This window comes from Pleurodeles waltl, chromosome 1_2 (genome assembly GCF_031143425.1).
Source record: "Pleurodeles waltl isolate 20211129_DDA chromosome 1_2, aPleWal1.hap1.20221129, whole genome shotgun sequence".
In the NCBI taxonomy this organism is placed as follows: domain Eukaryota; kingdom Metazoa; phylum Chordata; class Amphibia; order Caudata; family Salamandridae; genus Pleurodeles; species Pleurodeles waltl.
Window position 1 is genome coordinate 516,339,128 of NC_090437.1, and position 27,190 is coordinate 516,366,317.

At 42.2% G+C, this 27,190-nt stretch overlaps 1 protein-coding gene across 1 annotated transcript in view; it reads right to left on the reverse strand.

The window, feature by feature from the left end:
• ARSJ (arylsulfatase family member J) overlaps window positions 1–26,665 on the reverse strand; it is a 294,161-nt gene extending 267,496 nt beyond the window's left edge. Inside the window, exon 1 of the mRNA XM_069242078.1 lies at window positions 25,232–26,665. Coding sequence (XP_069098179.1) covers window positions 25,232–25,587 — 356 coding nt within the window. The 5' untranslated portion in view covers window positions 25,588–26,665. The remainder of the gene's footprint in view (window positions 1–25,231) is intronic.
• Window positions 26,666–27,190: the final 525 nt, after the last annotated feature.

Here is a 27,190-nt window from a genome sequence, read left to right on the forward strand (position 1 = left end):
CCGGTACTTTTTACTTACATGTAGGTTCTTTAAAAATAAGATGTAATATTGGTGCATACTGCTTACAATATTGTATTAGATTTCTGAATTCACATGTATTTGTTTTGCTTTTATTAACATGGTGTTACTTGCTGTGATTGCACTCAACAAAAATAAAATACAGGATAAATAGGTCCTTCTGCTGGTATTCAATTTTACATGCACGACTACGCTGCCCCAGCCATTCACAGTCATAATTTCACTGATAGATTGGCCGGGCTATCACTCGACACTAAACTATGCAACATCTAAATGCATACACGCTGTTCCGTTTTGTTTTCTTGGATGCAAACTTGAGCTAGCAGGCGGCCATGTGCAGCTCGAATGTGTTGAAGAGGACAACAAAATTATGTCTGCCACTGAGGATACCTTTCACGTTAATTCCTTTCATTGCAATTTATTTTGTTAGTTTTAATGACACGTTATGAACAGAAAATGTGACATCTCTTCCCATCACAGTGTCTAAAATAAACAAGAGAGAACAGTGAAGTACACATTTGGCTGCCAAGGAGTTTACTCAATAGAGGCCTCCCACAGGATGTTAGTGATGTTCACCATATGCCCAACAGGAATGTTTCCTCTTCTTGGAATCGCTGCAATGAGTCTTTCCTAAATCATCAGGCAAATATAAACGAAGTAAAGGAAAGGTTTCAGTGCACCCCGAGCGCGAACAGCACAAGAACAGCACAAATCACCCTTCATCCAACTGTCTCCTCAGCCCCACGGGGCCCGGAAACATCACCAGTGAACATACAAACAGGTGTTTATATTATGGAAGAATGAAAACAGATACATGTAGCGTGTACCTCAACCTCTGTCACACTACAGGGCACAGGGCAACAGGGCAGAGCCCTGGAGAGCTTCTTCTTTTTAGGGTCAAGCCTGCGCTAGCATGCGCTTGGGAGACACTGTAGTAGTTAGAAAAGTGCTCGGAGCCCCGCCCATGTCACGTCAGTGTCTTTCATTGGTTCGTGGGCTTGCCTTTTAAAATCTGCTTGCTTTCATTAGTGGAAGCCATGCATACGTCATGCCTTATCCAGTGGTTAGCCCTCCTCAAGCGCAGCGACCAAGTACTGAAAAAATATGAGGCTTGCTGTTTTCCGTCCATTTTGTAGACTACTTTTTCTCTTTTTTCCAGCACGATCTCACTTGTTTAGCAGCACACTCGTTTTTTTTCCATTTAATGATGCAAGAAAAGTCCGGTTGGGAGTTTACAACTGCTAATAGCTCTAACTCGGAGAAATGCGAGACCTGTTGCATTGCAAATGCTTGTTGGAAATAGTCCACATCCGTCTCTAATGCGGGCAGTGATAGATTATGAATGCTAATGCACACAGAGGCAATATCACAGCAATGCACAACAAAGACTTTGAGTGCTCTACTGTCTTCCTTTACCTGCCCCCTTCCCCCAAAAGCCTTGACTAGAGGACATTGAGTACAGGCAACACATCCCTTTACGGTAGGGGTCTATGAAATAGTTCCTTCACTGGTGAAGTAGTGCAAAGCATTCACATTTTAAACGTTGCATATTTGTAGGGTTGGTTTACTAAGTACTACTTTGCCAGGGAGATAAGCTTTCCCGCATAATAGATTGTTTTCTTGTGAAATGTATTTTTCTGGAATATCTCGCACCAAAAACCTACTTTTGATCGACGAACATAGGCTATGCCCACCGTGGCAGGAATGAAGGCTGTGTTGAAAACAGCAGTTGTTCCTGTGCACTTCCAATATGTTTTCCTGAGCCAATAAACTGGATTCTGAGGAAAATGTAAAGCTAATATGCTGCTAGGTCGAGGGGATGGTTAGCATATAAAAGCCATTTCTTATGCTAAACCCTCCAATGGGTCGACAGAACACTTTCTACCTCACATCCTTCTCCTTCTACTTTGTTGCTGAAAGACATTGGTCAAAACAGTATGTGACATCATAAAGGACTGGCACTACTTCAAACGCCTCTCTCACTTTGTCAATCCATATACCTACTAGAAATGTTTTCTATGTTTTTTTCTTGTCTACCGGGGATACTGGCAGCCAAACATTACTAGAAGTATAGGAACTCCTTATAGAGCAATATTTTGGGTATCTACATCATGCACATCATGAGTTGCACAAGAAATAAAGCAGAGACACCGTATGTTCAAAACCAAATACATTCTTATATACGTTAAATGTGTTCTTCCTCTTGTTGACAGCAAAGGTTTACAGTAAAACAATGGCTCTCTCGCCATATAGAATATCACCTAGCCTAGCTTTGGACAGTGCAAATTGTTGTTTTTACTATTATTTGTATAACACATTCTAATTAAGAAATGAGTAGTTTGATTCTTATCCAATAATTCACCTTAGTAACAAATGAGTTTTTGCAATACAAGGCTTTTTGGTTTTGGCATTGCTCTTATTTATGAGCTATATCTTTCTCCGGCCTAGCTTCTAAACAAGTGGGACGAGTCGCCAAAGCTCAGAAGGGCTGCGGTTACTTGTAATGCATTATATATAAGGCACTGATGGGCTACCCAAAGAAGTATGCACTCAAAAGGTCTATCACAATGATAGATAGCAAACATTTTCCTCCCCTATAAATTTAGAATGCCATAATATTATGTAGCCTTGGAAACGGAAATGCAAAACATATACATTGAATTGCACGACATTTTCGGAGCGCAAAGCTAAAAAAAATCCTTACTGAATCTGTGCCTCTGCAAGACGCCTCCACTCATTCTGTATGGTCTCATCTGGTAATGCTGTGACGAACCCACTGACGTTGAACCAAAGAAGTACATTCTACATCTCACTTTCGTGCCTTAGGTAAGAGCCTAAGTGCCAGTAGGACATTCAAACTACGGTAAGTGTTGTATATAAGGAAATGAAAACCTGCTCACTTTCATACAGCTGTATATTTGTATTTCTTATTCAGTTCATGGGCGAATTTTTCTCACTCTCCCTCAGTTTAGATTGCTGCTTTCCATAGCATTTCACACGCTCTACGTATACAAGCAGATTCCATATTTAGAGCAGACTATGGCTCATTATTGCTAAGAGCAACTTTAGCTATTCATGTGCTTAAACAACTCATAAAGAGAGAAAGAGAGACATAAGTTCAGCCACACCCAACCATCGGTTGAAATTAACATAATTTACATATTGATTAACCAACATTTATTAGCCATTACTGTCATTCATGAAATATGTAGTATTCCTTCTGAAACAGGCATTATATAGATGCAATGGATGCATAAATCTGCTCATGAAATGGATAGAGGTTCTGCTTTTTTGCAATGCATGCCTCTCTAGTGTTAGTAAGCGCTATATAATGGAATTACATTACAATTTAAAGAACAGAGGCATAACTAAAGTGGCTGGATTCCCGCCCTTTGTATTTTCTACCCTCCCAAAATAGCAAATCCATCTTTTACTGGAAGAGGATTTTAGAGCTTTCTCCAGGATTGACTACTGGCAATTAGAAGGGGCAGCGCACGGGGGAGGGTCGGGATGATAAAAAAAAAAAAAATCTAACATTAAAACTAAAAATACAAAACTTACCTTAACTGCAGTGCGCGGCTCCGCTCCTGCTTCTCCTCGCTGCAGGTATAGGCTCCCAGCCTACCCTGCGACCAATCCTGACGCTGCTCAAAGCAGTGTCAAGATTGGCTGGGAGTGCCCAGCCAGGGCACTCCCAGGCAGACTGGGAGCCTGTGCAGGCTCTCTCCAACCCGGCAATGCGGTGGCTGGGCTGGAGAGAGCCTACAGCGCATGTGTGTTTGGCCAGCCCGAGTCGGCCAGCCAAACACACATGCTCTCTGAGGGGAATGCTCTGTGCACTCCCCTCAAGTGCTCACCAGCCCCATGGCCCGCCCTTTTACCAAACAATGATAATAAACACAATTTATTATCGTTGTTTGGTAAAAGTTTTGCAGCTGTCGCTGCTGGCGGGGAGGCAACACTTCTCCGCCCTCATGGAGGAGCTGCACTGGCTTTTGCTATCACCAGTTGCGGATGCAGTAACCATTACCTGTGCTAGCAGGAAAGCCTGCAGTAAGATGATTTATTGGTGATTTTGTGCGGAGAGAAAACCTCAGACAGGCACAGAAGGTGAATGAGAGGCTGAAGCCCAGGTAGGTGGTTCTACCTCCAACACCACTGAGAAGTGCTCAGCCCAAGCACTATAGGTCGAAGTTTCAAAAATGGAACTGTGAAATGTGACTGAGTATGAAGACGTCTTCAGCCAGCAGCAGCTTCACTTGCGGCTCTGAACTGCTTGTGACCAGGCACCAGCAGCAGCATGTAAGACTGTGGGCATGATGAGAGAAGGATGTAGGTTACTCTGAAAAAAATGAGGTCTTTGTTAAGTGTGCTCCATGGAGAAAAACACATACAATGGATGAATACAGGGGTTGTACGACCGCAATGTCCGTGCCTTTGCAGGCACAGTAAAGCTGGTGAATGTGACAATGGAATGCTGCAACAATGCAGGACAACATTGTGCACTCACTCACTCACCCATTCACTTCTCTATTGATTTGCCCAGTCAGCCATCGATAACCATCTATCCATACTTTTATCCATTTGTGTACCAAATAATCCATCTACACACTCAGTTATCAAGTAACTCAGTACCACCATCCTGAAAGTCACTCATCTATCTATCCTTGCATTCACACATCCATTCACACATTCATGCACTCAGTCAGCTATTTATCAATCCTAGCACGAACTCAGACATCTGTTAAGCCATGGACACACTCATCCATGTGTTCTGTCACACACCACCTCATTTCTTAATGCACTCATCAGTACAACCCATTTAGCCACTCAATTAGTCAATTTGCATTCACACAATGACCCATTCACAAGTCCACAGAAGCAAATTTACCATTCAATGAAAAAGCACATTCAGTTATAAAAATGCAGGCTGACTGACAGTGTCAGTGGCTGTTCAGTAGTGAGTTCACTCTATTACACTTTTTCCTGTGCTGAAAAGTCTGAAGGTTCATTTAATTAAGGTAATTCCCCAAAAAATCAAGCATAGACCTAAAAAGGACACATTCTCTGAGCACCGCTGCCATACCAATGCTGTTTCTCACAAGAATCAGGTGGCTGAAGCCAGTGCATTGCACATCCTCACCTAGGAGATGAACTACTTAAATGAGAATTCTTAGAAGGATTAGGCTGGGGAGACAATGGTTTCCATTACAACTAGCCAATTGAACAGGCTTATCAAATCAAATCAAATCAAATCATTAACATTTATAAAGCGCGCTACTCACCCGTGCGGGTCTCAAGGCGCTATGGCAGTCAATATATCTTTCCCAACTCAAAACACAGATGTCCTGCCTCCTTTGATGCCCTACAGAACACTGTTTTGAAACTTCAACATTGTTCCCTATCACAGTCGAGCTTGTGTATCTTGAATTCCCTCAAAAGATACAAACAGCAACATCACACAGCTCTAAACTAGATAATGCCAACAGACTGTACTACAGTATTCCACTCTCAACAATGATAATGATCAAGAAAATTCACAATCCAGCAGCTAGTCTACAGGCCTGATTTAGAGTATGGAGGATGGGGTACTCCATCACAATGTGATAGATATACCATCCACCATATCACAATGCCCATAGAATATAATGGAATCATTATACAGCAGACAGGATATCAGTCACATTTGTGATGGACTGACCCCATCCACCAAACTCTAAATCAGGCCCTATGTCTAAATGTAAGGATAGAAAATCATACTTTATTGTACCAAAGACTCTCCACTGGCTCTCAATAACACAGAGATCTTTTTTTCAAGCTATTATGGATCATCTTAGAGTTGTAACTGGCAAAAGGCCAAAATTCCTTAAATGAAGAATCAACAAATAGGTCCAAACAAGGAACCTATGTTCCAGGCTGGCACTACATCTAATATTTTAGTTTATATGAAGAAACCCACTGAGGGTATCACTTTCTCCATTCGAGCTGCAAAGCAATGTCATTCCTTACCTGCAAACATTAGAGCCACTGAGAATCACTTGGAATCCAGAACAATGGTCAAGGCAAGGTTATTGGCAATGTGATCCATCAGAAAATGTATATGATATTGTTTTTTTTTCAAGACAAGGGTCAACACAAATTCTGGCCTCTTGAGCTACAAAATATGCCAAACCTGAATGACAAGCTATACTCACTTACCACATAACATTTTAGCTCACATTAGAAAAAGGCTGAGTATAAAACCGTAAAGAATGAAAATAATATTTGCTATTTGTGTTGCCTATAAAAAGTAAAGTTTTCAACACTATTGACAGGCAAATAACACACCAAAGATGCTACAACATATATTTATGCCCACCGGAGGCAACTATCAGTCCTTCCTTTACAAGTTTTACATCCTCAGATAGCATGCTATTCTAGAAAGCCTCATCCAACTATATTCCAAAGTACCTTGCACGAAAAATGAATGTGATTTAAAATAATTCTTATTCCAAGTGCTCCTTTTTACCGGATAACCACTTCCTTATCCATCCTCCATCGTTTGCATGCTTAACTGCCAGTAACTTACTCTGATTCATGTCTATCATCTTTACTCTCTATTACTGAAGTACCACAAAATGCTCACAGCTCACCCTATAGAGCACGACCTCTCTAGTTTTTAGAACCTAGAACCATATATTTGCAATCCCATAATAACTAACCTCCTCTAGTCTACCTACGCATCTCACCAACCGTTTGCATCAATTAATTTTAATGATCACACCTAATTTATGTTAACTCCATCTACCACAAGGGAAAACATGCATGAAATAGTTTCCTGGAAAGAACAAGACCAGTACCAATAAGTAATTACAATCTAGCACTGTGCCTCTGCCATAAAGGTCTTCAGTGCCTTTAAGGATTAGTAAGTGCTGCATAAATGCAATTACAATACAATACATTGACAATTTGGTGTAAATTGCTTTATCAAGAACTTAGGGCCAGGTGTACAAACATTAGGAATACCGATTTCCTAGTTGTGATTATCTCTGAATTGCAATTAGGAAATCAGTTTTCCTAATGTACAAAGTACTTTTATTCCTAAAAAGTGACTCCTAGTAGGTCGCAAGTTGACCTACCTTATGGGTATTAATGAAATAGGTTGCATTTTGTGACCTACTAGGAATCACAGCCATCACAGGGATGGTGGTCTGCTGGGGTCAGGAGACCACCATGTCTGTGATTGCTTTTGCATAAAGCAGTTTATTTTTTAAATGCAGACTTTTTCCTTAAAGAAAAGTGGAATGTGTTTCAAAAGAAAAAAATGAAACTTCGAAATTTCATTTTTTAAGCATAGCCATTGGTCTGTGGAACCACAGTTTGATATTATTTTTTTTTTCTCAAAGGAGAATGGGTCGCCAGAGGACCCCTTTACTTTGTGAATGGGTTACCACCACTTTTAAACCGGTGGTAAAATATTACAGTTTGAGACTGGAATTCAGTTGCAGAATAGTAATAAATACCATACAGGTTTGGTATTTGGAAGGGAAACCCAAAACACGCCCCTTCCAAATACAAAATCGCAAATGCAAATTGCAATTCGGTAGCAAGTTATAGAATTACATATTGCATTTTGTACATTTGAAAATGCGTTCTTGCTGTTGAAAATGGCCCAATTCTTTGAATCTGGCCATTTGCAACCGCAAAAATACTAAGGCAGGTATTTGTTGGCGCATCGGATCTTAATAATTATACTTACAAGGGGACGCAAATAGGTCGATGAACCTTTTGACTCCCAATTAAGACATTCTTACCATAGCTCCAGTACATAGTCAATAGTCAAAATACACAATAATCAATGGTCATTAATAATCAATAAAATCCATATTCTTTGGAGTCAGTAATTGTCACTGACCATGACCTTTCAGTCATGAATGACCACACCTTTAATAAAAGCTTAGTATGTTTATTACCCTATATTAACAGTGCTAAAGTCATGTAGATTAATCTCCAAATCAAATGAAACACATACAGAAACAACACTGGTTGTCCAAAGCGGCGGAAAAAATGCAATCCAATCAAAACTCTAACTACGGCACATTCCAAAGCTACAGTGCAAATCAATAGCAGAGTCAGCTGCTACAAAGTTATAACACACATGAAAATCAGCAAAGTAATTTGGCAACCATTTAGTCCCTGTAATCATCAGTCATTTATAAGGGCCCTTAACTAACGTCCGATTAGCATCAGCATGTTGGGCTTCATGCAAAACATTATTGTAACACAAATTGGTAAAACATCTAACTATGGTTCTAGCAAAAGCCAGCACACTTGGTAACTAAAAAGAAAAAGCAAAATGCATAATAATCACATTTCAATGTATACCTATCCTCGGTATAGGTCAGTAAAGCAGAATCAGGCTTCGTCATCAGGACATCAGTCGATCAGCAAAGCATCAAATCTCGGTCAGGAAAGCACGGGCAAAGTCATTTAGCATTAAAGATAAGCACGTCTCTAGTAAAGACGCATAAAAGATAATAACCTTTCAGTTAGAAATGAGGGCTGAGAATGCACTCCCTTCTTACTGTGCATTGTCGTTAAGTCAAAGTTCGCTAACCTATCCCCTAATTCCCTATTGGTCAATTAATCGTATGTTCACACTTTGTCCAATAACATTTCTATACCAAATCTATGAATTCTAATATTTCAGCATTCACATACAGTTGATTGGTCTGCCTTACGATGTTCTCATCATCCGGCTCGTCAGGTAACAATTTTATTGCATCTTCCACTTCAGTCAGTATCTTCATTGTTCTTGTCCTGGGAAAGTCAGTCTCACACATATTACACCAACAATGTTACACTAGCAGGAACATCATCTCTTGCAGTCGGTTCTCATGAAAAGCTTCCTAAGCACACTTAGCAAGACAATAGACATTTCACAGTTTAATTCACTTGGTCAACATTTTACTCAAACACTAACAAATACAGCTTCTGCATGAGGCCTGGCAAAATAGGCCAAGACACTCGCTAAGTTAAGGCCTACAATGAATAAACTAAAACATACATCGTAACCCTTAATGTGACATATTACTGCATTCATCTAGTACATTTTAAATTTTCCATAAGTATTAATAATCAATTAGTACACTTCGTGAACATTGGTGGCCATTCTTCGAGGTCACATCTTCAAATGCGTGCATTATTTTTCAACGTTATTCAATTTTCTTCATAAACTCATTATTCAAAATACATAAACACTCATTAGTAAATTTCATTAACGACACCTGCTCTAGCAATCCCTCGTCTGATGACTAAATGTGCCATCACACTATCACCCACAAATTTCACATCAGCTAAAACTCTTACAATTCAATGTCTTCAAATTTTTGACTTCCCCTTGAATTTTCCCTGTAAATTTTTTCCCTTTTCTTTTTCTTCCCTCCTCTGATTATTCTTAGACCATTTCAATTTAATCCTTTTACATAATTTGCATAATCCCCACATCCCAATTAGACAAACCACAAAAAATAATATCCCTTGCAATATTTTCAATAGTACCCCATTCTAAATGTTGCTGAGCCAATTTCCCACTGAAACAAACCCTTTGCCAACCTTTTCCCAAACACCTGGCTCTTTCACTTCTTTCAAATCAGCACTTGCATTGTTCAGATTAGTAAGTAAGGGCCAGATGTACGAAAGGATTTTACCCATTCTATGTCTATGGGAAAAAGCTTTCGTACCTATGGCCCTAAGTCTCTTATCTCTCTACTGTTATTTGGTATATCTGAACAACAATGCCTTGAATTAATCATTCTACATACTCCGCCATCCTTCGCTAAAAGAATGTCTAAAGCAAGACGATTTTGAAGAGTCATAGGTCTATCAGAAGCTAATTCAGTATCTTTCAGGAGTATGGCCCCTGAAAAATATGCCAGCATGTTATCCACAATAGTAGACAACTTTTGAATCTTAATCAAATTCAGAATGACTCCCACTGAAGGGATCACGGCTCCAAATATATCTCACACAATCGCAGAAGAGGACTCCCTCCTCTGTCTCTCATGACGTAATTCAGTCACTTTCAGAAATGTTTTCAAATCCTCCATTTGATAAATCTTTGGGACAACTATCCCCAAATAACATGTCCCATACCATCCTCTTGGAAGACAATAATAAGCACTAAGTTCACAAATATAGTATATCCCTGGAATTGCAGGGTCCTGTCCATTCAACATAAAAGTTAATTTACTTTGAAACAAAAACACATGCCTGCATTCACTAGTACCCACAAATAAAGTGTCAGTGCGCGATTTAGGCCTATATATACACACAGCTTCCCTATGTGTTGCGCATCTAGAGCTAATTTCCTTTGCGTCTTAATTGCACTATAAGCATAATCATTCTTGTAAGTCCTTTTCTCTAAGCCTTTTTCTAATTTCTCTTTTAATGACTTTCTTCTATCATCAGCATGATCTAAAAAGCTCTTCTATAAAGGTGTAAGCAAGCATGTCAGATTATTGTGGTGCACATAAGCTGTGCCAAATGTTAACGTAGGTTCAAAGAACCCTCTAACTAATACTATATCATTATCCTTAGCTACTTTACTCAAATACCTAATTATAGGAACAAACGAAAACACAAGATCATGATTCGAATAGAAATATTAAATGTACTCCTGGTTATAAAGCCATGTTAGTAACAGACTACAACTTATCCCGTATGTTATGGGTAAACTATGATATGTGACTCCTTCCTTGACTGATGAAGGAATCTGCGTACATACAAAACAATTCTTCGCATCCATTGTCTCAACATACTCACTCAATAAGCGATAGAAAAGTTAGAAGAAAGCTCTCCCTGTGCATTAGTATCCTCATGCAAATACTTCTCATCTAACTTAAACTTCTCTAATGCTGTTAGTGCAGTAGTCATCTCAAAATCAGAAGTATGGTTGGCTCCTCTCGTATCAAGAACAGACATACCCACAGTCAATACCACAAACAATATCCCACACAGAATTGCCAAACCAATGCTCATATATTTACAGTGCCTAGCATCTCTACCTTGTTTATCAAAGTCAGCCATGATCTGTAAAGAATCAGAAAGCAGAAGGAATTTAGAAAAACTTGCAGCAAAAATAAAAAATTGACAACTCTTCTTTCAGCAGTTCAGTTTCATTTCCAGGAACCCTCTTCCTTGTCAAAATCGGTTAGCAGCTTTGTCAAAATCAGGTTTCAAAAGTCAAATCAGGTTATCAATGTCTCTTCTGGTTACTTTCAACAGTTTCTTTCTCAAAAACTTTTCTCTCAGATTGTTTCAACAGTTCATTCCATTAGCTTCTTTCACGTCACCTCAAAATATTGACCTGGAACTTCTCTATCAAAACAAAAAGACAAAATCTCATGTTGCCATTCATTTGTAGTGGCATACGCCTATTGAGGACCTGCGTATCTTCGACTTGCTATTCTCTTTCTCTTCAATTTTCGATCACCATTCAGCTCTCCTTCACTTAGATCGTTCCTTCTGGTATCTACTTCTTCCTCTATTGTTGGTTCGACAACCACCTCTTTCTCTTTTCCTACTTGCGATTCTTGCCACTTATCTCCTTTCTGTGGACCCTTTGTCAGTATTCTCTTCAAGACTGAACTTGAACCTTTTTCTTGTCCTGTGGTGTTTTCTCTTGACGGACCTGCAACCGGCTCAGGAGGAGTCAGATCACTTTTACTTTGATCCACCTCAACTCCTTCCCCTTCTAGGTTTGGCAATTGCTCTATTTGTCCCTCAAGATAGTCTGCTTCTGGGAAAGCCCTCCTCTGACTAGACTCTCCTGCTGCTTCAGTTGAGATAGGCTTTCTGTCACCCTCTTGTAGGTCTCCTCCCTCGTCTCTCACAGGAGTGGCTGAACCGCCCTCAACGAGCGCAGACCTGGTCTCAGTTCCTCTTTGTTCTTCTTCCAGCCCTGAGAATTGTGTCACTGTTGTTGGTACTCTTAACAACACTTCTTCATGGTCCAGTGGACATGCCACTTTCTTTGTGTGACTGACTTGAATCCAGTTCAGGATTCCAGCACACTTCACAGTTGTAGTAGTTGTCGGGACCACTTGGTAGGATCCCTTCCTATGAGGCTCCAAACATGTCTTTCTCACATGCTTTCGAATGACAACCCAGTCTCCAGCTCTCAGGTTGTGGCCTGGGTCATGAATTGGTGGCAGTGTGGTGGCCTCCACCTGCTGAGAAAAAGAGCGGACTATATCAGCCAAAGCCTTGCAGTAATGCAACACCATATCATCTGTAATGTTGACAAACACATTCGCTGGCACTTCTGGTAACCTCATTGCTCTGCCCATGAGGACCTCATGAGGTGACAGTCTTGTATTCTTGTCAGGTGTGTTTCTCATTGACATTAACACTAAAGGCAACGCATTGGGCCATTTCAAATTTGTAGCTGCACACATCTTTGCAACTCTTGACTTCAGGGTACCATTCATCTTTTCCACTAGTCCTGATGCTTCAGGGCAGTAACTACAATGCAGCTTCTGCTCAATATTCAATGCTGCACACACTAATTTAATCACTTCATTGTTGAAGTGGCTTCCCCTATCTGATTCTAAAGAGATCAGAAACCTGAAACACTGTATCAGTTCCCTAAGCAGTAGTTTTGCTACTGTTAGACTATTGTTTCTTTGTGTAGTGCACACTTCAATCCAGTGACTAAAGATACATACGATCACCAACACATATCTCAAACCTCCACACACAGGCATCTCAATGAACTCCATTTGCATTCTGCTGAATGGACCTCCTGCTCTTCCAATGTGGCTCAAATTTACCACTTTCCCTTTCCCCGCATTTAACTGTTGGCAAATCCGATAAAAAGAGTAAAACTCTAGGTTCTTTGAGGGGGTTCAGGTCACTGTATGAGTTAGAGGTATAGTATACTGGGATCATTGTGTTTGTATCTGTTATGCGATAGAGGAAAGAGGTACCACTAGGTTGCAATAGTGCAACATAAAAAATAATCAAAACAACCATGTACTTTTGAGACACACCCACACCATTTTTCATTAATTCACCACTAGAGTGTCAACATGTTCATTTATGGCATTTTGCACGTTTCGAAAACGATTGTGGGAACCTCCAGTAAAACTGTATAATAGGCAAGCAATTGTAGTTTTGTGCAACCTGGGTCATGGGAAAATGGAAAGTAAAGCAGTACCCTGAGAGGCTGCTAGAAAGATTGGTTCTAAAATTGGGATTTGAGGCCTTAAGAGGCAGTCAGAGCTGCACCTGAGCTGTGCCTTGCTTTAATTATCCCATGTGATTTAAAAGGTGAATATAATCGTACAAATTGGAGTTTAGCTCACTTGCACATAAGGTAACATTAAAAGTAGCTACTAATTTTCACATTCTCTTTAGCACTGTGCCGTTAATGCATATTTTTGTTAGAATTGTAGAAAATGTGTATCTAACAATCAGAGAGGATTCTATTACACAGATAAAGCATGATGTTGTAGCAGCACGTGTAAAAATTGAATTTCAAGAAAAACTTCGCATATGCCTTGACTCTATAAAATTAGGTTAGGCCTACAAAATATTTTTCTTTACTGGTCCTGTGGAAAAGGCTTGCTGTTAGTATTTTGACAAATTAAATAAATGAACTATACTACTAACAAGGTGAATAATACACAGAGGAACATAGGGGCTCATTCCGACCTTGGCGGGCGGCTACCGCCGCCCACCAGGCGGAAACCGCCATGCGGCCGCACTCACGCGGCCCCCATTCCAACATTCCCGCTGGGCCGGCGGGAATGAGGCCGCAACACAGGAGCCGGCTCCTAATGGAGCCGGCGGTGTTGCGGCCGTGCGATGGGTGCAGTTGCACCCGTCGCGCTTTTCACTGTCTGCTATGCAGACAGTGAAAAGCTGGCCGGGGCCCTGTTAGGGGGCCCCAGGACACCCCTTACCGCCAGCCTCTTCCTGGCGGTGCAAACCACCAGAAACAGGCTGGCGGTAAGGGGGTCATAATTCCCAGGGCAGCGCTGCTTGCAGTGCTGCCCTGGCGGATTATCCCCGCCGGGGCATAAACGGCGGGAAACCGCCGGCCCCGGCGGTGCGACCGCGGCGGTACCGCTGCGGTCGGAATAGGGAAAAAAGCACCGCCAGCCTGTTGGCGGTGCTTTGGTCATTTTTTCCCTGGCGGTCTCGGACCGCCAGGGTCAGAATGACCCCCATAATCTCCAAGAAACGGGGGCTCTTCTTCCTCACGGCCACAGCACGACCCGTAGCTCAAACAAGCATTTACTAAATTTTTTTTTCACCACCCCAGCTCTTACCTTACGGCACTTCATATCTCCTTATAGCCTTTATATACAAAACCCTTTTGCATCCTCTACTGGAAATTGAGCAGACTTGATAATCTTTGTGGAGATTACAGGGTGAATGCAGTTTGGGGAGAGGGTGTGAAAGCTGACTTCACTAGACGAGTCTTGGGCACTTTCTTGCAAAAACTAAATTTAGTCACAGTCCTCTGTAAATCCTTCAGCTTGTTCTAGACCTAAGTCCCTGGTACTTTGTTTTTTTTCTTCCTTGTCTCACCCACAGACATCTTTTAATTAATACTGATACTTACAGAAGTCTTATGTTCAGCCCCCTGCTTACCATTGGTTGACTTTTTCATCAAACTCTTTTGCTTATTAATGATTGGATGGCTAAACGTCTTTTTCTGTTTACCCCTTAACTGGAGCACAACGTAATTACCATACTTTTGATCGTATGACGAGTATCTAGCAAATACTTACGTACTGGAAACTAATTTTTTATTTTTCCTATGAGTTCATGTGTTTTCTGCTGTCTCATGTGCTGCTTCCCCACTGAAATCCCTGGCCCTGAAATCTATGTGTGGCTTCTCCCTCTAACCTCCAAGTCCTCTGGTTGCTTTGGCATCCTTTTTATAATTTTTTTAATTACTTCTCCAGTATGGGCTTTCAAGACTGCAGAAAGATAATTTACATCAAAACACATGACCACCATTCCATGCTCCGTGCGCAAGCATACATCACCACAAATGCATGGTGAAGGTGGGACTGCCATAGCTCCATGACTCACATGCATACATTTTTTGCTTTTATTTTTGCTCAATGCTGTTTCGTGTTGGCAGATAGGTCTTGGCCAAGTCAAGACGTCAGGTATTGCAGTTGAAAGATGACACCTATTTGGCTTTGCCAATGTTTGTTTCATTTTAACTTAGCTTCATTGGGTAACCCGTGTATTCCTCAAACTTATTTGTGATCGGAGGTGTATTTTGGGTTAACATTTGCAGGTTTTATGATTTTTGACCAATGAAGGCTCTGCAGCCAGTCCGTCATTTTGAACTGGATTCTTTTCTTCTCCAGAACCAATGAAACAGTTTCTACACTGACGTGACATGATGACTTTTTCTCAAGATCAGACAGAGTCTAGCTGATTCATTTTGGAACCTTTAGAGATGTTGGAGTCTTCTCTTTGATTTTCTTTGAAACCTTTAGTAAAACTTGAAGCAATAGCTACGGCCTTGATGATTGTCAGTAAGTATCAGGCAGAGTGCACACTCCTTAATATAATGTCTTGAAAATTGGTACATACTTCCTGAAAGAAGAAGAGATCTAGGTCGAACTCGACCTCCTGGTTTTGAACCTGGTGAACTGGGGTAAGGGAGGCAACTGGCCCCTGAGGTCTGGGAAATGGGAGTGGATTTCCATTGAGTTTTCATCATCATAACCTCAGATGAGATGATCTTTAGGCACAGTTGGTTGTATTTCATGCAATGGTAGATATGCTTAAGTCAATTGTTTTTTCTCTAATAGTCTTGTTTATGGTTATTCAATTGTGATCCTGTTTGTAATCACCAGGCATTAGGACTAACAGGTGGCATTCTGAGATTATATTAATCAAAGCCCTCATGCAGATATCAAATAATAGAAGTGACATCGAAAAAACATATAGAACTAAACATATAGAATTAAAAACTCTCTGGGTTACTGGCACAACTAAAGTAGTGTATGCTAGTGTGAGGTGCCTGTGGCTCAAACTGTGAGCCAGTCAGGATTCACATAAAAATGATGGCAAACCCTCACCCACCAACCTAGGTGGCATACTTCATCATCAGGTTGTCACGTCCGCCCAACAGGCAGATGGGCAACTTGTAGTGACAGGAAGCCATTGTGATTGCTTTGACCACATTTCAGATCATTGTGATCTTCTGCTTAGAAAACAAATTAACCATTCAAAAACGTTGTCAGTTATGCCAGTGGCATGAAGTTAATGTCAAAGAAAATCATGGTTAATTGTATCAAATATATTGCCGATGGAGCCAAAAGGATCAGGGCACTTAGTTCACCTTTATCACCTGCCTGACAAAGATTATCCACCAATTGATGTTGATTCACCAAAACGCCAGGGGTAGTGATAGTGACATCACAAATCCTTTACCATGATAACATCACAGGAAGTAACATTGTAGAACCTGTGATCATGAAGCTTTCCAGAAATTGATGTCACATAACCCTAACGCAAATGACATCACAATAATTGACACTGCTGAAGTTCTATAATAACTGCATGTTTAATATAACAACACAACACAGAAAAATGCACACTTAAGAAACAACCTATATTAGGGCCCTGGCATGACCGTAAAAAGTAGTGGGTAGCGAAGAAGCCACACCTCTTTTATGGCAGGTCAATGGGGTTCTCCCCTCAAGAATATTTTGAAAAAAAATAAGGTCAAATAGTACATTTCAATGCACAATTTTTACATTAGTTTTCCTAAAAGCCACAGGCTTTGAAAGGACACTCATTGAGTGTTCAAGTGTGATCATGGTGAGCCAAGCCAATAAAAGCCCAGACTTTCCAGGAGTTGATACCATTTGTTTCAAGCTATATTTTGGGTGCCCCCATATATCAAACATTACACCCATTGTGTCATGACCAGAATTTTGGCATGGATGCCCCTCATATGCCATTGGTGCACCTTATCAAAAACATTACATACAATGGGCCTAATTCACAAAGATAAGCTTGCACTTTTGTGTCAGTTTACATTTGTTTTGGTAATCACAAACTCTGATTTAATAGTAAGTTTATGACTGTGGAGACTCCACAGTCAGGGTGGAAAACGCTTCAATTAAAAAGATAGACATATCACTTTTGTGTAAGTTTGTGTTTGTTTTGGTATTCATAAACACAGATTTACTGGTATGTTTACGACTGCAGAGACTCTGTAGGATAAACCTATCTTTTTATGTGTGGAGTTATTTGCCCCAGTAATAAACTCACTATTAAGTCTGTGTTTGTGAATACTAAAACAAATGCAAACTTACACAAAAGTGTATGTTTACCTTTGAGAATCAGGCCCAATAGGTCCATGTCCGAATTTCTCCATTAATGACTTTCATATGCCGTGCCTGACACTGATGTCAAAAATAACCTCTTGTGTTTCAGGGCATGCATTTTGTCATGGTTGCCCCCGCACCTACATACCACAACTGTCCTCTCTTATGACAAGAGAATTCTCTAGTATGCTAATAACAGTATTTTCACATGGGTGTCCATTATGCCAAGAATCACTTCAAGTTTCAAGTGGCAGTATTTTGTCACGTGTGTCTTTCATGATAAGAATTTCCTTCAGTATGCCAGGTCTAGTATTTTGCCATGAGTGTCACTATAAACCAAGTATGACCTTCAGTATGAAAGACCCAAAACAGACCACCATATTCACTCACACTCATATACATTAACTCACACTCATTCTCATTCACTCCCCGTCCTTTGCACTCATTCATTCTCACTCACGTGGTTCTTGGCAGCACTGACAGCAGGTAGGCACTGCACAGGATTTTTAATAAGTACAGCAAAAGAACTAGAATGAAATATCATGGAAAACAAATTATGAATTAAAAAGAAAACAAAAGTGCAAGGAGAAGAAGCACTTTTCTGCAGTTTTCAAAATAAATATCAAGGTAGTAACTCACAAAAGAATTTGGTGAACCTTGGGTATTGGTCTACCATTAGAGAATCCACTTCGACAGTCAATCAGTCAACTATGGCTGTTGCTGTGGCAGACGTTTCACCAGAGCCTGAGTGGAAGAGGAAAGTCCTGCAGGGGAAGTATGTCTAAGATTTACTACGAAGGAAATAAAAGTGTGTAATTTTCCACCACTGAGCCAAGGATAGTGTGGTGATGCATCATATGTATACAGCAAACAGAAAAAAACAGCCACTGAAGCTCACGAAAGCTCTGTGAGAATTTTCAGTAGGATCATGTCTCTGCAATTGCAGTTGTGCTTCCTCCAGAGAAAAATGGTGTGAAGTTGCACTGGGATAAAAACATTGAGAACATTGCATACAGAGATGAAATGTGTAGAGCAGGCAACATGTAGAGATAGGTACCCTCATAATGACCAAAACGTGAAGCTCAGATTCGTGGCCCTTTGGAAAAATAGACACTAAGTAATTCCAAGAAAAGCTGCTCAATTTGAAGCTGAAGATCCTGTCAACTTATAAATCTGGTGTAACAAAACCTGCTTAAAATGTGAACCATGATTGTTGTATTATTTGATAATGAGAGTGGCAAGACAGGAACTCCTCTTTCAGGAAGCCATTTTATGCCTTGATAAAATTGATATTTAACTGAGAAAAACTTTAACTGGTCTCAACCTCAAAATGATTTTGATGTCTCAACAATGTTTCTCAACCTGCAATATCTGCTCGTGAAGACCTCATCATGATCATAGACAAAGCTATAATAGCCACCTTCCTGGCTGCCACAGAGTATACTGTCCACTAAACTTCAAACCCTGAAGACTAAACTGGTCTGGCTAGATCTGCACAGGAAAATGTTCCACTGATTATTACAAGGAAGAACTCACATTAAAGTCATACCCCACCTGGATTTGGGCTATCTCACAGAGGGCACGATGGCGAGAGATTCTTTGGATCTGGTGAGTTTGCAAGGGACTTGTGCACTAGTCCAGGGGAAAATGAGGATGCTACTGACTTCCACAGGGGTCTCTCTCTTCTAGAGTGCTGAGTTTGAGCCAAGGTTGAGGGTCACTCATGCAATTCCAAGACTATTACCACAGGGACAGAGCAGCACTATTTTGCTTTGCGGGCAAAGTCCTGTTATCTGCGACAGGGGTCTCCTCTTGGTCCGTCCTTGAAGTAAGTCCTTCAGATCGGAGGTTGTGGTGTCTGAGGTGTCCCTTAAATACTAGATTTTGGGGAGCTATGTTTAATGAAGGCTATTAACCAATGGGCAGCTAGCTCCTGCAGCTGATCCATCCCTGAGGTGACCACATCTGCTCGGGTGAGTCACTTTTTCTACCCAGAACCCTCTATCCTGCCCCTCCTGAACATGGCAGAAATCACAATTTAGTGTAAAGATGAGCTGCTCACCCTAGAGGTGTGGTCATCCTTATGGAGGTGTACACCACCTAGCATACCGTTTTGAAGTACGGTCGAGTGGCCCCAGTTTTGTCTGCTTCGTCATTAGTATTCTCTAGGGATCTGAAAGAACACCAGCCTAGACATCAAAATCACACAGATAGAGGGTGTCTTTGTGTTTACGACAATGTGCCTCCGAAGAAGGTTCAAGACATCGCAAGAGCATGGCCCTTGACCCCTTGAGCCCCAGCAACTGGCATTCACATGGTTTTACACTCCCAAGATCGAAACAAGAAGCCACTCTGTAGATCCACAAACATGAAGCAACCTGTGTGTCTTAATACCTATTGTATGGACAGTATCAGTGACACGGCAAATGCGCTTCTAAAGGCGCCTCTCAAAATCTTAGCCTATAACACAATGCAGCCAAGTATGTCAGCAGATGCTCAAAGTCATTCTGACGAACTGCCAAGCCTCCTTGTCAAATTATCGCTGCCAGATGCAATCCTGGTGCCATGTCTCTAGCTCTGAATCTAATGAAATATGAAGCCCTCTGAGCACTCTTGAGACTTTTAATTGTGACAGTACGTTTTGCAATTCATTTTCATAAAATGAAAAGCTTAGCTTTCTGAAAGTCACTGACATTCCTTCTGTTGCTTTCTGTCAAGTACTTGTGGAGGTTGCAACCGGGCAGCCTGCCTTTTTCCATGTTTTCTCATTCGTCAATATAGACTGTAGTCCTAGCAGGTTCTCTTACACTAAACAGCGCCAGCCTGTCTCACATCTCCCATGTCAGTGCCGCTCCCAGCCCCACTTCCCTGGTCCCCTCCTCTCATTAGCAGGACAGGTTGCCAAAAAATGTTGCCAGCTGGCTTCAAACATACTCTGGAGAAAAATGTGATAACGAAAGGAGGGAAACTAGAATTACAGCCAGAATGTGATAATCCACGCAAAGAAAAGATTTTGGAGAACGAAAGCCCTCATTTTCACTTATTGTTTTAGCTGAAACGTTTTGCCACCGTCACTTAGGAACAACATGCAGTTCAGAGAAGTAGCAACCTTGGGAATCCATGGTGGGTGGTTTAAGATTGGCCTGGAAAGGAGCCCGATCCCAGAAAAACCTGGGGAGCCGTCATTCTTCCAATTTTACCCGAAATTGGCTGCAAACGCAAAATGAGTCCACTTGCTGTTTCACTCTCAAGCTGGGCTACGCCTCCACTGAGCAACCATGATGTCGGCACATTATTTAAATACCGCTCTCTCCCCATACTGGCACGCTTCCTGTCACAGGAAAGACCATAATGTGGTACCAGACACTGACTATAAAAAGGTACAGTCTCCCCACTTACAACTCCCAGGTCCATCTTTTTAACGCATTACTGTTTTTTCCCCCAGACAATCAGACAGTGTAGCTAAAGTGGGTCTCACTATTTCCCCGGGTCCTATGGAACCTTAGATAGGACTGTTCCTGGGTGAGTGTATAAAAGAAGCAGCTAGCAATTGAATGCTTATTCCACATTAATTACGTTTTTTTTCTCTGGTATGTGTATTCTTGGTTGCTAGTTTAATTTGGGGATACCATGTTTGGCAGTATTTATCTCTAACTTTTTTGCCGCACAAATGTAGTGGTGACAAACTAAGCGCTGGCGTTATCACACGTCCTTCTTGCCTTGGTTTCTAATGTGAGTTCCTGGTTTCTCGGTAAATTATTTAACCTTTGACAATGCAACAACCCGAACAGATTGCTGTAAGGCTATACATTAATCTTTTCATATTATTATTATTCGTTTTATTTAGTTGGGATTATATTACTGCAACAACATAGAGGGTCAAGTTTTAACAAATACCCTAGATCTTGTTGGGCCCTCGGTTTATGGAAGAAACATGTCAACACCACATTGGAGGTTGAGGGTATGCTTTTAAGCTTTGGTTGTAATTGTTGCTTTCACCCCCTGCTCGGCTGAATATTTTCACCACTTGGTAATCACCTCTTTATTTTTCATTTATTGTAATATGATGTTCACTTGCTCTCACCAAAAACAAAAAACAAGCACCAGGTGCTCCTGGTGAACCCTCTGAAGCATTATACTACAGTCAAGAGCAGACTGAAGGATAAACCATGCCATCTTGTGTGGGTGAGAGACTACAGTCCTTTTTTTTTAGAATACCCTCTCCTAAACATGAATAGTTCAATAAAGTAGCTCGGAGGGAAGCCACACAACGACTTGCAGTGGAACAGGACTTGGTTTCCTTGCTCTCACGTTAGACCCACATCATTCTACTGTTGCTAAATTGCAATTTTGTTGGCCTAACGAATGCAAACAAGTTGAGGCATGAGTATGACTTCCTATTGTGCTGATCGACAGAAGTCTATGAAGATTATTCGCTATGGGGATCTGTGAATCCATACATGTGTATAAAGATTACTTGTGAAAATCGGGACTTCTGCCACATTATGATCAAAATGCAGTGTATAAGAGAAGTGTGGCATTAGAGCATGGCCAGGAATCTGAAACACGTGCACATTCACAAAACATGTTTAGCTGGCGAGTTGTGGTATTTTGTTCACCTGTCCTAATGCATCAATGCATGGGATATAATGAATATAGGGTTGTGCTATCAATTTACATGTTAATGATGCTGTGCCTTACCACCAGGGCCACTGCAATTGGGCAGTAGGGGAGTACCAAATTATACTGTAGGGTTGACTAAGTTATTTGCCAAGAAAAGACAAATTGTGCACCCGGCACATGTTGCGATACTATTAACTCATTACGTTGCCCTTTTTAAATGTTAACACTATCTATGCAAAGAATTCACTTCATTAGTACCAGTCTGGCGCCCAAATATGCTAAAAAGCAATTGAAAGATGACAAGTCACCCTTTGTGAAGGGTGATTGCATGTTTAGTAACTTTTGATCTGCTCGAGCCAGCAACTATTTTTGTTAGAATCAGCAGATTATGCGGCAGATGATGGATTATGGTACAAATATGACAATATTAAACACTATCAAGAAAATGCTGTGGCTTCAAAACTATATAATTCCAGTGGCTCGGCCTACCGCTAATGCATATGAGGCCCAGACAAGAGCCATCAACTCATTTTTTAAAAGAGAGCATACAGTCTTCCTGGAAATGCATGTGAACTTGCTCTGTGCTGACTCAGGTTCCTGTTTAATCTCTACATTCCACAGTGGGTTGATATGAGGTGGGAGCAGGCCCTTTCACCTTGCATTCTTTCCTCCTGAGATCTCATTTGGCCTCGTGTGGTACAGAGGAATGTCCTTGCCGATCTCGGTACCAGCCGCCTCTGCTAGACCTTACCTATGGCAGCAGGGCCTGCTCATTGTTCATCTGCCACCCTGGCATGCAATGAATGTTACTGATTGAAGTGGACCTATGTAAATCTGGCCCACAGGTTTAAATTTACACCTCAAATCAAAGGAGGCAAAACTTAGCAACAAGCATGTGACGACCACAGGTTACACCTGAGGCGCCTAGCAGGTTCCAGTAAGAGGCAGGTGCTATTTAAGTATCCACAAGCTTTCTCTGGCCTCTACCTCGTGACTCAAGTGCCCATAACCCCTCCACCCCCACACCCAAAAGCCTCAAATGTGTGTGTCCTATCCGTACCACTGTGTACCAGGATAATACACCACCTGTTAGTAACATCAAGCGCAAATATTACGTCCCGTCCCAGTTCCTACAATGCATGTCAGCACATCTATATAGTAAGGTTGCTTTTAGCCAATTAAAAAAACATTGCGTTTCTGGGGACAGAAAGTGTCAGTTGCAGACTTCGAGTTACATTGCAACCTATACAGTATTTTGGGAGAGAAGTCTTGATTCTCAATAGCCAGTAACTTTTACATTGCAAAGCGCAACATGCAAATACAACTGTTTTAACATCCAATCAGTTTCAAGATGATTACAGCTAGATGCATTCTGCAAGTTTTCACGATCTTTGTCCACTGCTGTTGTCACTGTGCATTTTCTAAATATGTGCTTTATGCACCCATTCTACCATACACATATCCATCCGTTCAACTTTCCATCAAGAATCTATCCAGCTTTCTATTATCCATGAATTCACCCTTCCATTATCCCAATCACTCGTTTGTTCATCCATCTAGGCACTAAAACTCTTCATTTGATCGCCCATCCACTCATCAATCAATATTTAATCTTTCTATTCACCAAGTTATCCATCCACCCCCAAAACCATCTGTTCTTCTATACACCCATCTACCCATACACTCCACAACCTCATGCATCCAGCCAACCATTGATAACCCACACATCTATTTATTCACTCATTAGCACACTTACCCATTCATCCATCTACCCCATTCATCCACCTACCCCATTCTCCATCTTCCTCAAGCACATTCATCCACTCACCCACTCATCCATCAATCCATCCACATCACCAGACATCCACCCATCCATCCATGCATACCTGTTTGCATTATTACACCAATCAACCCATCCACAACCGCTTCCAACCAACCACATAAAGCTCACCCATCCAACCATCCACCACCCCCAACACACTCATCCAACCACCCTTCGTCTATCCATTAAATTAGTATACAGTCAATGTATCCATCATTTAAGCACTGGTCTACAAGACAAGCACATTCGCCTACCCAGTCATCCATCCGTCCTTTCGTGCAATTTTCCTGGTATGAAGTGCAAGTTTGGGTGGTAAAAAAGTGAAGTGAGAGACTTTCCGAATTCAGTCTATGTGGCTAGTTGTCAGAAAAATAGTGTAAACTAATTTAGGATTTATGTGGGCCTGGTCCACCTGAGTCTCAGACCTGGTAGTAATTAAAAACGGACATTAAAACAATTCCCTATAGGACCCTATATTTTTGTTGTTAAATACACTGGGAAATACAATTAATTTCTGAACAATGAATGTAAGCTAGGTTAAGGTTTGCCATGCCAGCACTTTTGTTCCTTTTTAAATTTTAGGTGTTTTGCTTAATTTTGCATTCCTTAAGAGTGTTAACTACTTCCAGGGTGTTGTATTTCTGTACTTTTTTCACATAGTATGTTTCACTTGTATAATGCATACTTTGTACTGAGTCGCCTTCAGGCGTTTCTAACAGGCCGCCATTGAGAGCTCTGGAGCAAAGGCTGAAAGCAGTGCGAATCTCTCACAGTACCTGTCAGTGGGTCACAAAGGTGTTCAGAATACTTGGTCATCTAATCCTTGGCCTTTCTGCTGAACAACCAAAGTAATGGTCCGGCATCACAGCCGCAATCGTGATTCTGTGCAACAGTGTGTGAAGAAGGCACAACGTTTTCAAAATATTGAGAAGGTAAAAGAAACTTCATTGCTTAGGGGTGAGTAGGTTCGTTGTGTGTTTGGGGTGGTGAAGTAAAGGAGATGCGAGGAAGTACATTTAGGAGACAGTGAAAGCAGGGTGCTGAAGATGAAAGAGATGAGGTGTTGGATAGGCAAGTGGATGAGCTATGGAGAGAAAAGGGTGCATGTGTTACATGGATAGAGCATAATGGGAAGGATTGAGACTCTCTGAAGACCACTACCCCTTACACAGGCATCCGTAATATTTTTACAACAAAATCGTCCTTACTCATTTTATTGTAAACACTTACCAGCCACTGACAAAGCTAGTAGCTCTGTCTGGTTTCAAATGTATGCCAGTTGCTGTGTTATATATTTGAATGCAATTACTGAAAGCTCAGACAGAAATCAAAATAGCCCCCCCCCACCCGACCCCCCGGAACGCCACCCCTCCCCACCCGCTTTTTGCATCCCACTCAAAGCCCTGAATGAACTTACTTCCCAGTCATGAACTGACTTCTGGATGGAGAGCAGATGGGCTGCACATAGTAGTTCTCCAGCTTCACCCCCTGAGCCGCCAGCCTGTCCAGGGTGGGTGTCTTGATCTCAGACCCGTGGTAGCCCACGTCCCTGTAGCCTTGGTCATCTGTCAGGATAAAGATGATGTGAGGTTGGGAAGAGGAGGAGGGCGGCGAGGTGGGCTGCTGCTGGCTGCGATGCACGGGGCGCTTCGTGTCCCACTTGGTTCTTGCACGTGTGGCGCTCCGGGCGCCCCCCGCCGCTCCCCACGCCAGGTGGCTGTAGGTGAGCAGGCTGACCACAGAGAAGGTGGACAGCACCCCCAGAACGCGCATCCTCCTCCAGCCAGCGGGCAGAGCTCCCTCTAGCTAGGGCAGAAACAGTGCTGTGCGGAAGATGCTCAGCGTGAAGGGGACACCCAGGGAGAGGCTGGCGTCCTCGGGGAGAATCATTGCAGAGACCCGAAACCGCAGAGAAAAAAAAAACGTAGCTGTCAGTGAGTGGCAGGAGATGGATAGGCTACTGTCCGAGCGTGCCCTCTCGCTCCACAGATGACCATTGCAGATGCTCCAGGGCAGGCAGGGCATGTGCCGGGGTTCGGAGGAGGCCACTGACTGCTGCGCGATGCCTGGTGCTGTCTGGAACCGGCTCGAGAGTTACACTTTACTCTGGGTGGGTCGTGGCTGTAGGAAGGTTCGAATGGCTGATGCACTCCTTAAAGTTGCCATAGTTTCGGGATGTGCACTTCCTGTTTCAAGGACACTGGGGAGGAGGGAGTTTGGTTGAGCAGCACTCAATATAGGGCTGTTTGTTGCGGACGAGGAGGAAAAGCAGCGTGAATATACTCCGTGCGTTCGATGCTTTAACCAAAATGTATATATTTCACATTTTTAACTTTTCCCTTCCTAAAATATCGGACAGCTTTTAAACGTTTTTCATTTTTTACTTCACATTCTCCCTCGTCAGCCTGCCCGAGTGTCGGCGTGCCTGAGTCAGGGGACTTTTAACTCGCGTCGACTCTGTTCTCAATTTCTTTTCCCTTTAAAGTGCGTATCCTGAAAATGCTTTTGCCGGTACATCTGCAGGAAACATCTCACATTGCACGTGTCTTTTCCTGTAGTGGATGTTATATTTTCTGCATGTGCTCACCCCTTCTCCTCCCGTGCGCTGACCTCAGACTCCAGACCAACCTAGGGTTGCTTCGTTTCCCCGTACATCAGGGGGTGCTCACATCCCACAGCAGTCAATGGCCAGGAGCATCTCCAGTGTAACGTGTTCCTCCAGCTGTGGCTCACGGCCCGCCCCCAAAAAGGTAATCGAGGCCCTGCGGCTGCGAGGCGATAGAGGGCGTGTGCGGTCAGTGACTCCCTTGGGCTCCTCTGGGCAGCAATTTAATTTCCTCCCAAGACGCATCCTCCCGAGGATTTCCCTCCCACCCGTTATATTGCCAGCAGTGACTGAGGTAGATTATGAGCGAGCAAACAGTCGGGGGGATGGTCGGGGGGAAGGCGGGGCGGTGCGCGTCAGAGAAGCCAAAACTTCTTGGGGAAGTCTTCGAAGGACTTCACCTCCTCGAGCTCTTGCTCTGCCAGTAAAGGGAGGGGTTAGGCGCCCGCCCTGCACGAGCCCCACTCTCCTTTGTTTCCAAATGTCCTGGCTTTGTATCCACTTCCGCAGTGCCTTTAGGATCAGTGACTTTTCAGTCTCCTCCACAGAGGAGGTGGCCGGATTCACTGAAAGACGGGCCATCTCCGCTACTGTCTCCATCGCCGACTAATTCAGCTCAAATTGTGACTGAGCGCACCACAAAAGAAAACACAAAAAAACTTTCTATGACCTAGGGGGTGGGTGGCAGTTCGCACGGATTAATAAGGAGAGGTGGTCACACGGCGCAAACGGAGGTTCTGCTGCTTTAAAGGGGGTGCGCTCTGTAGTCAC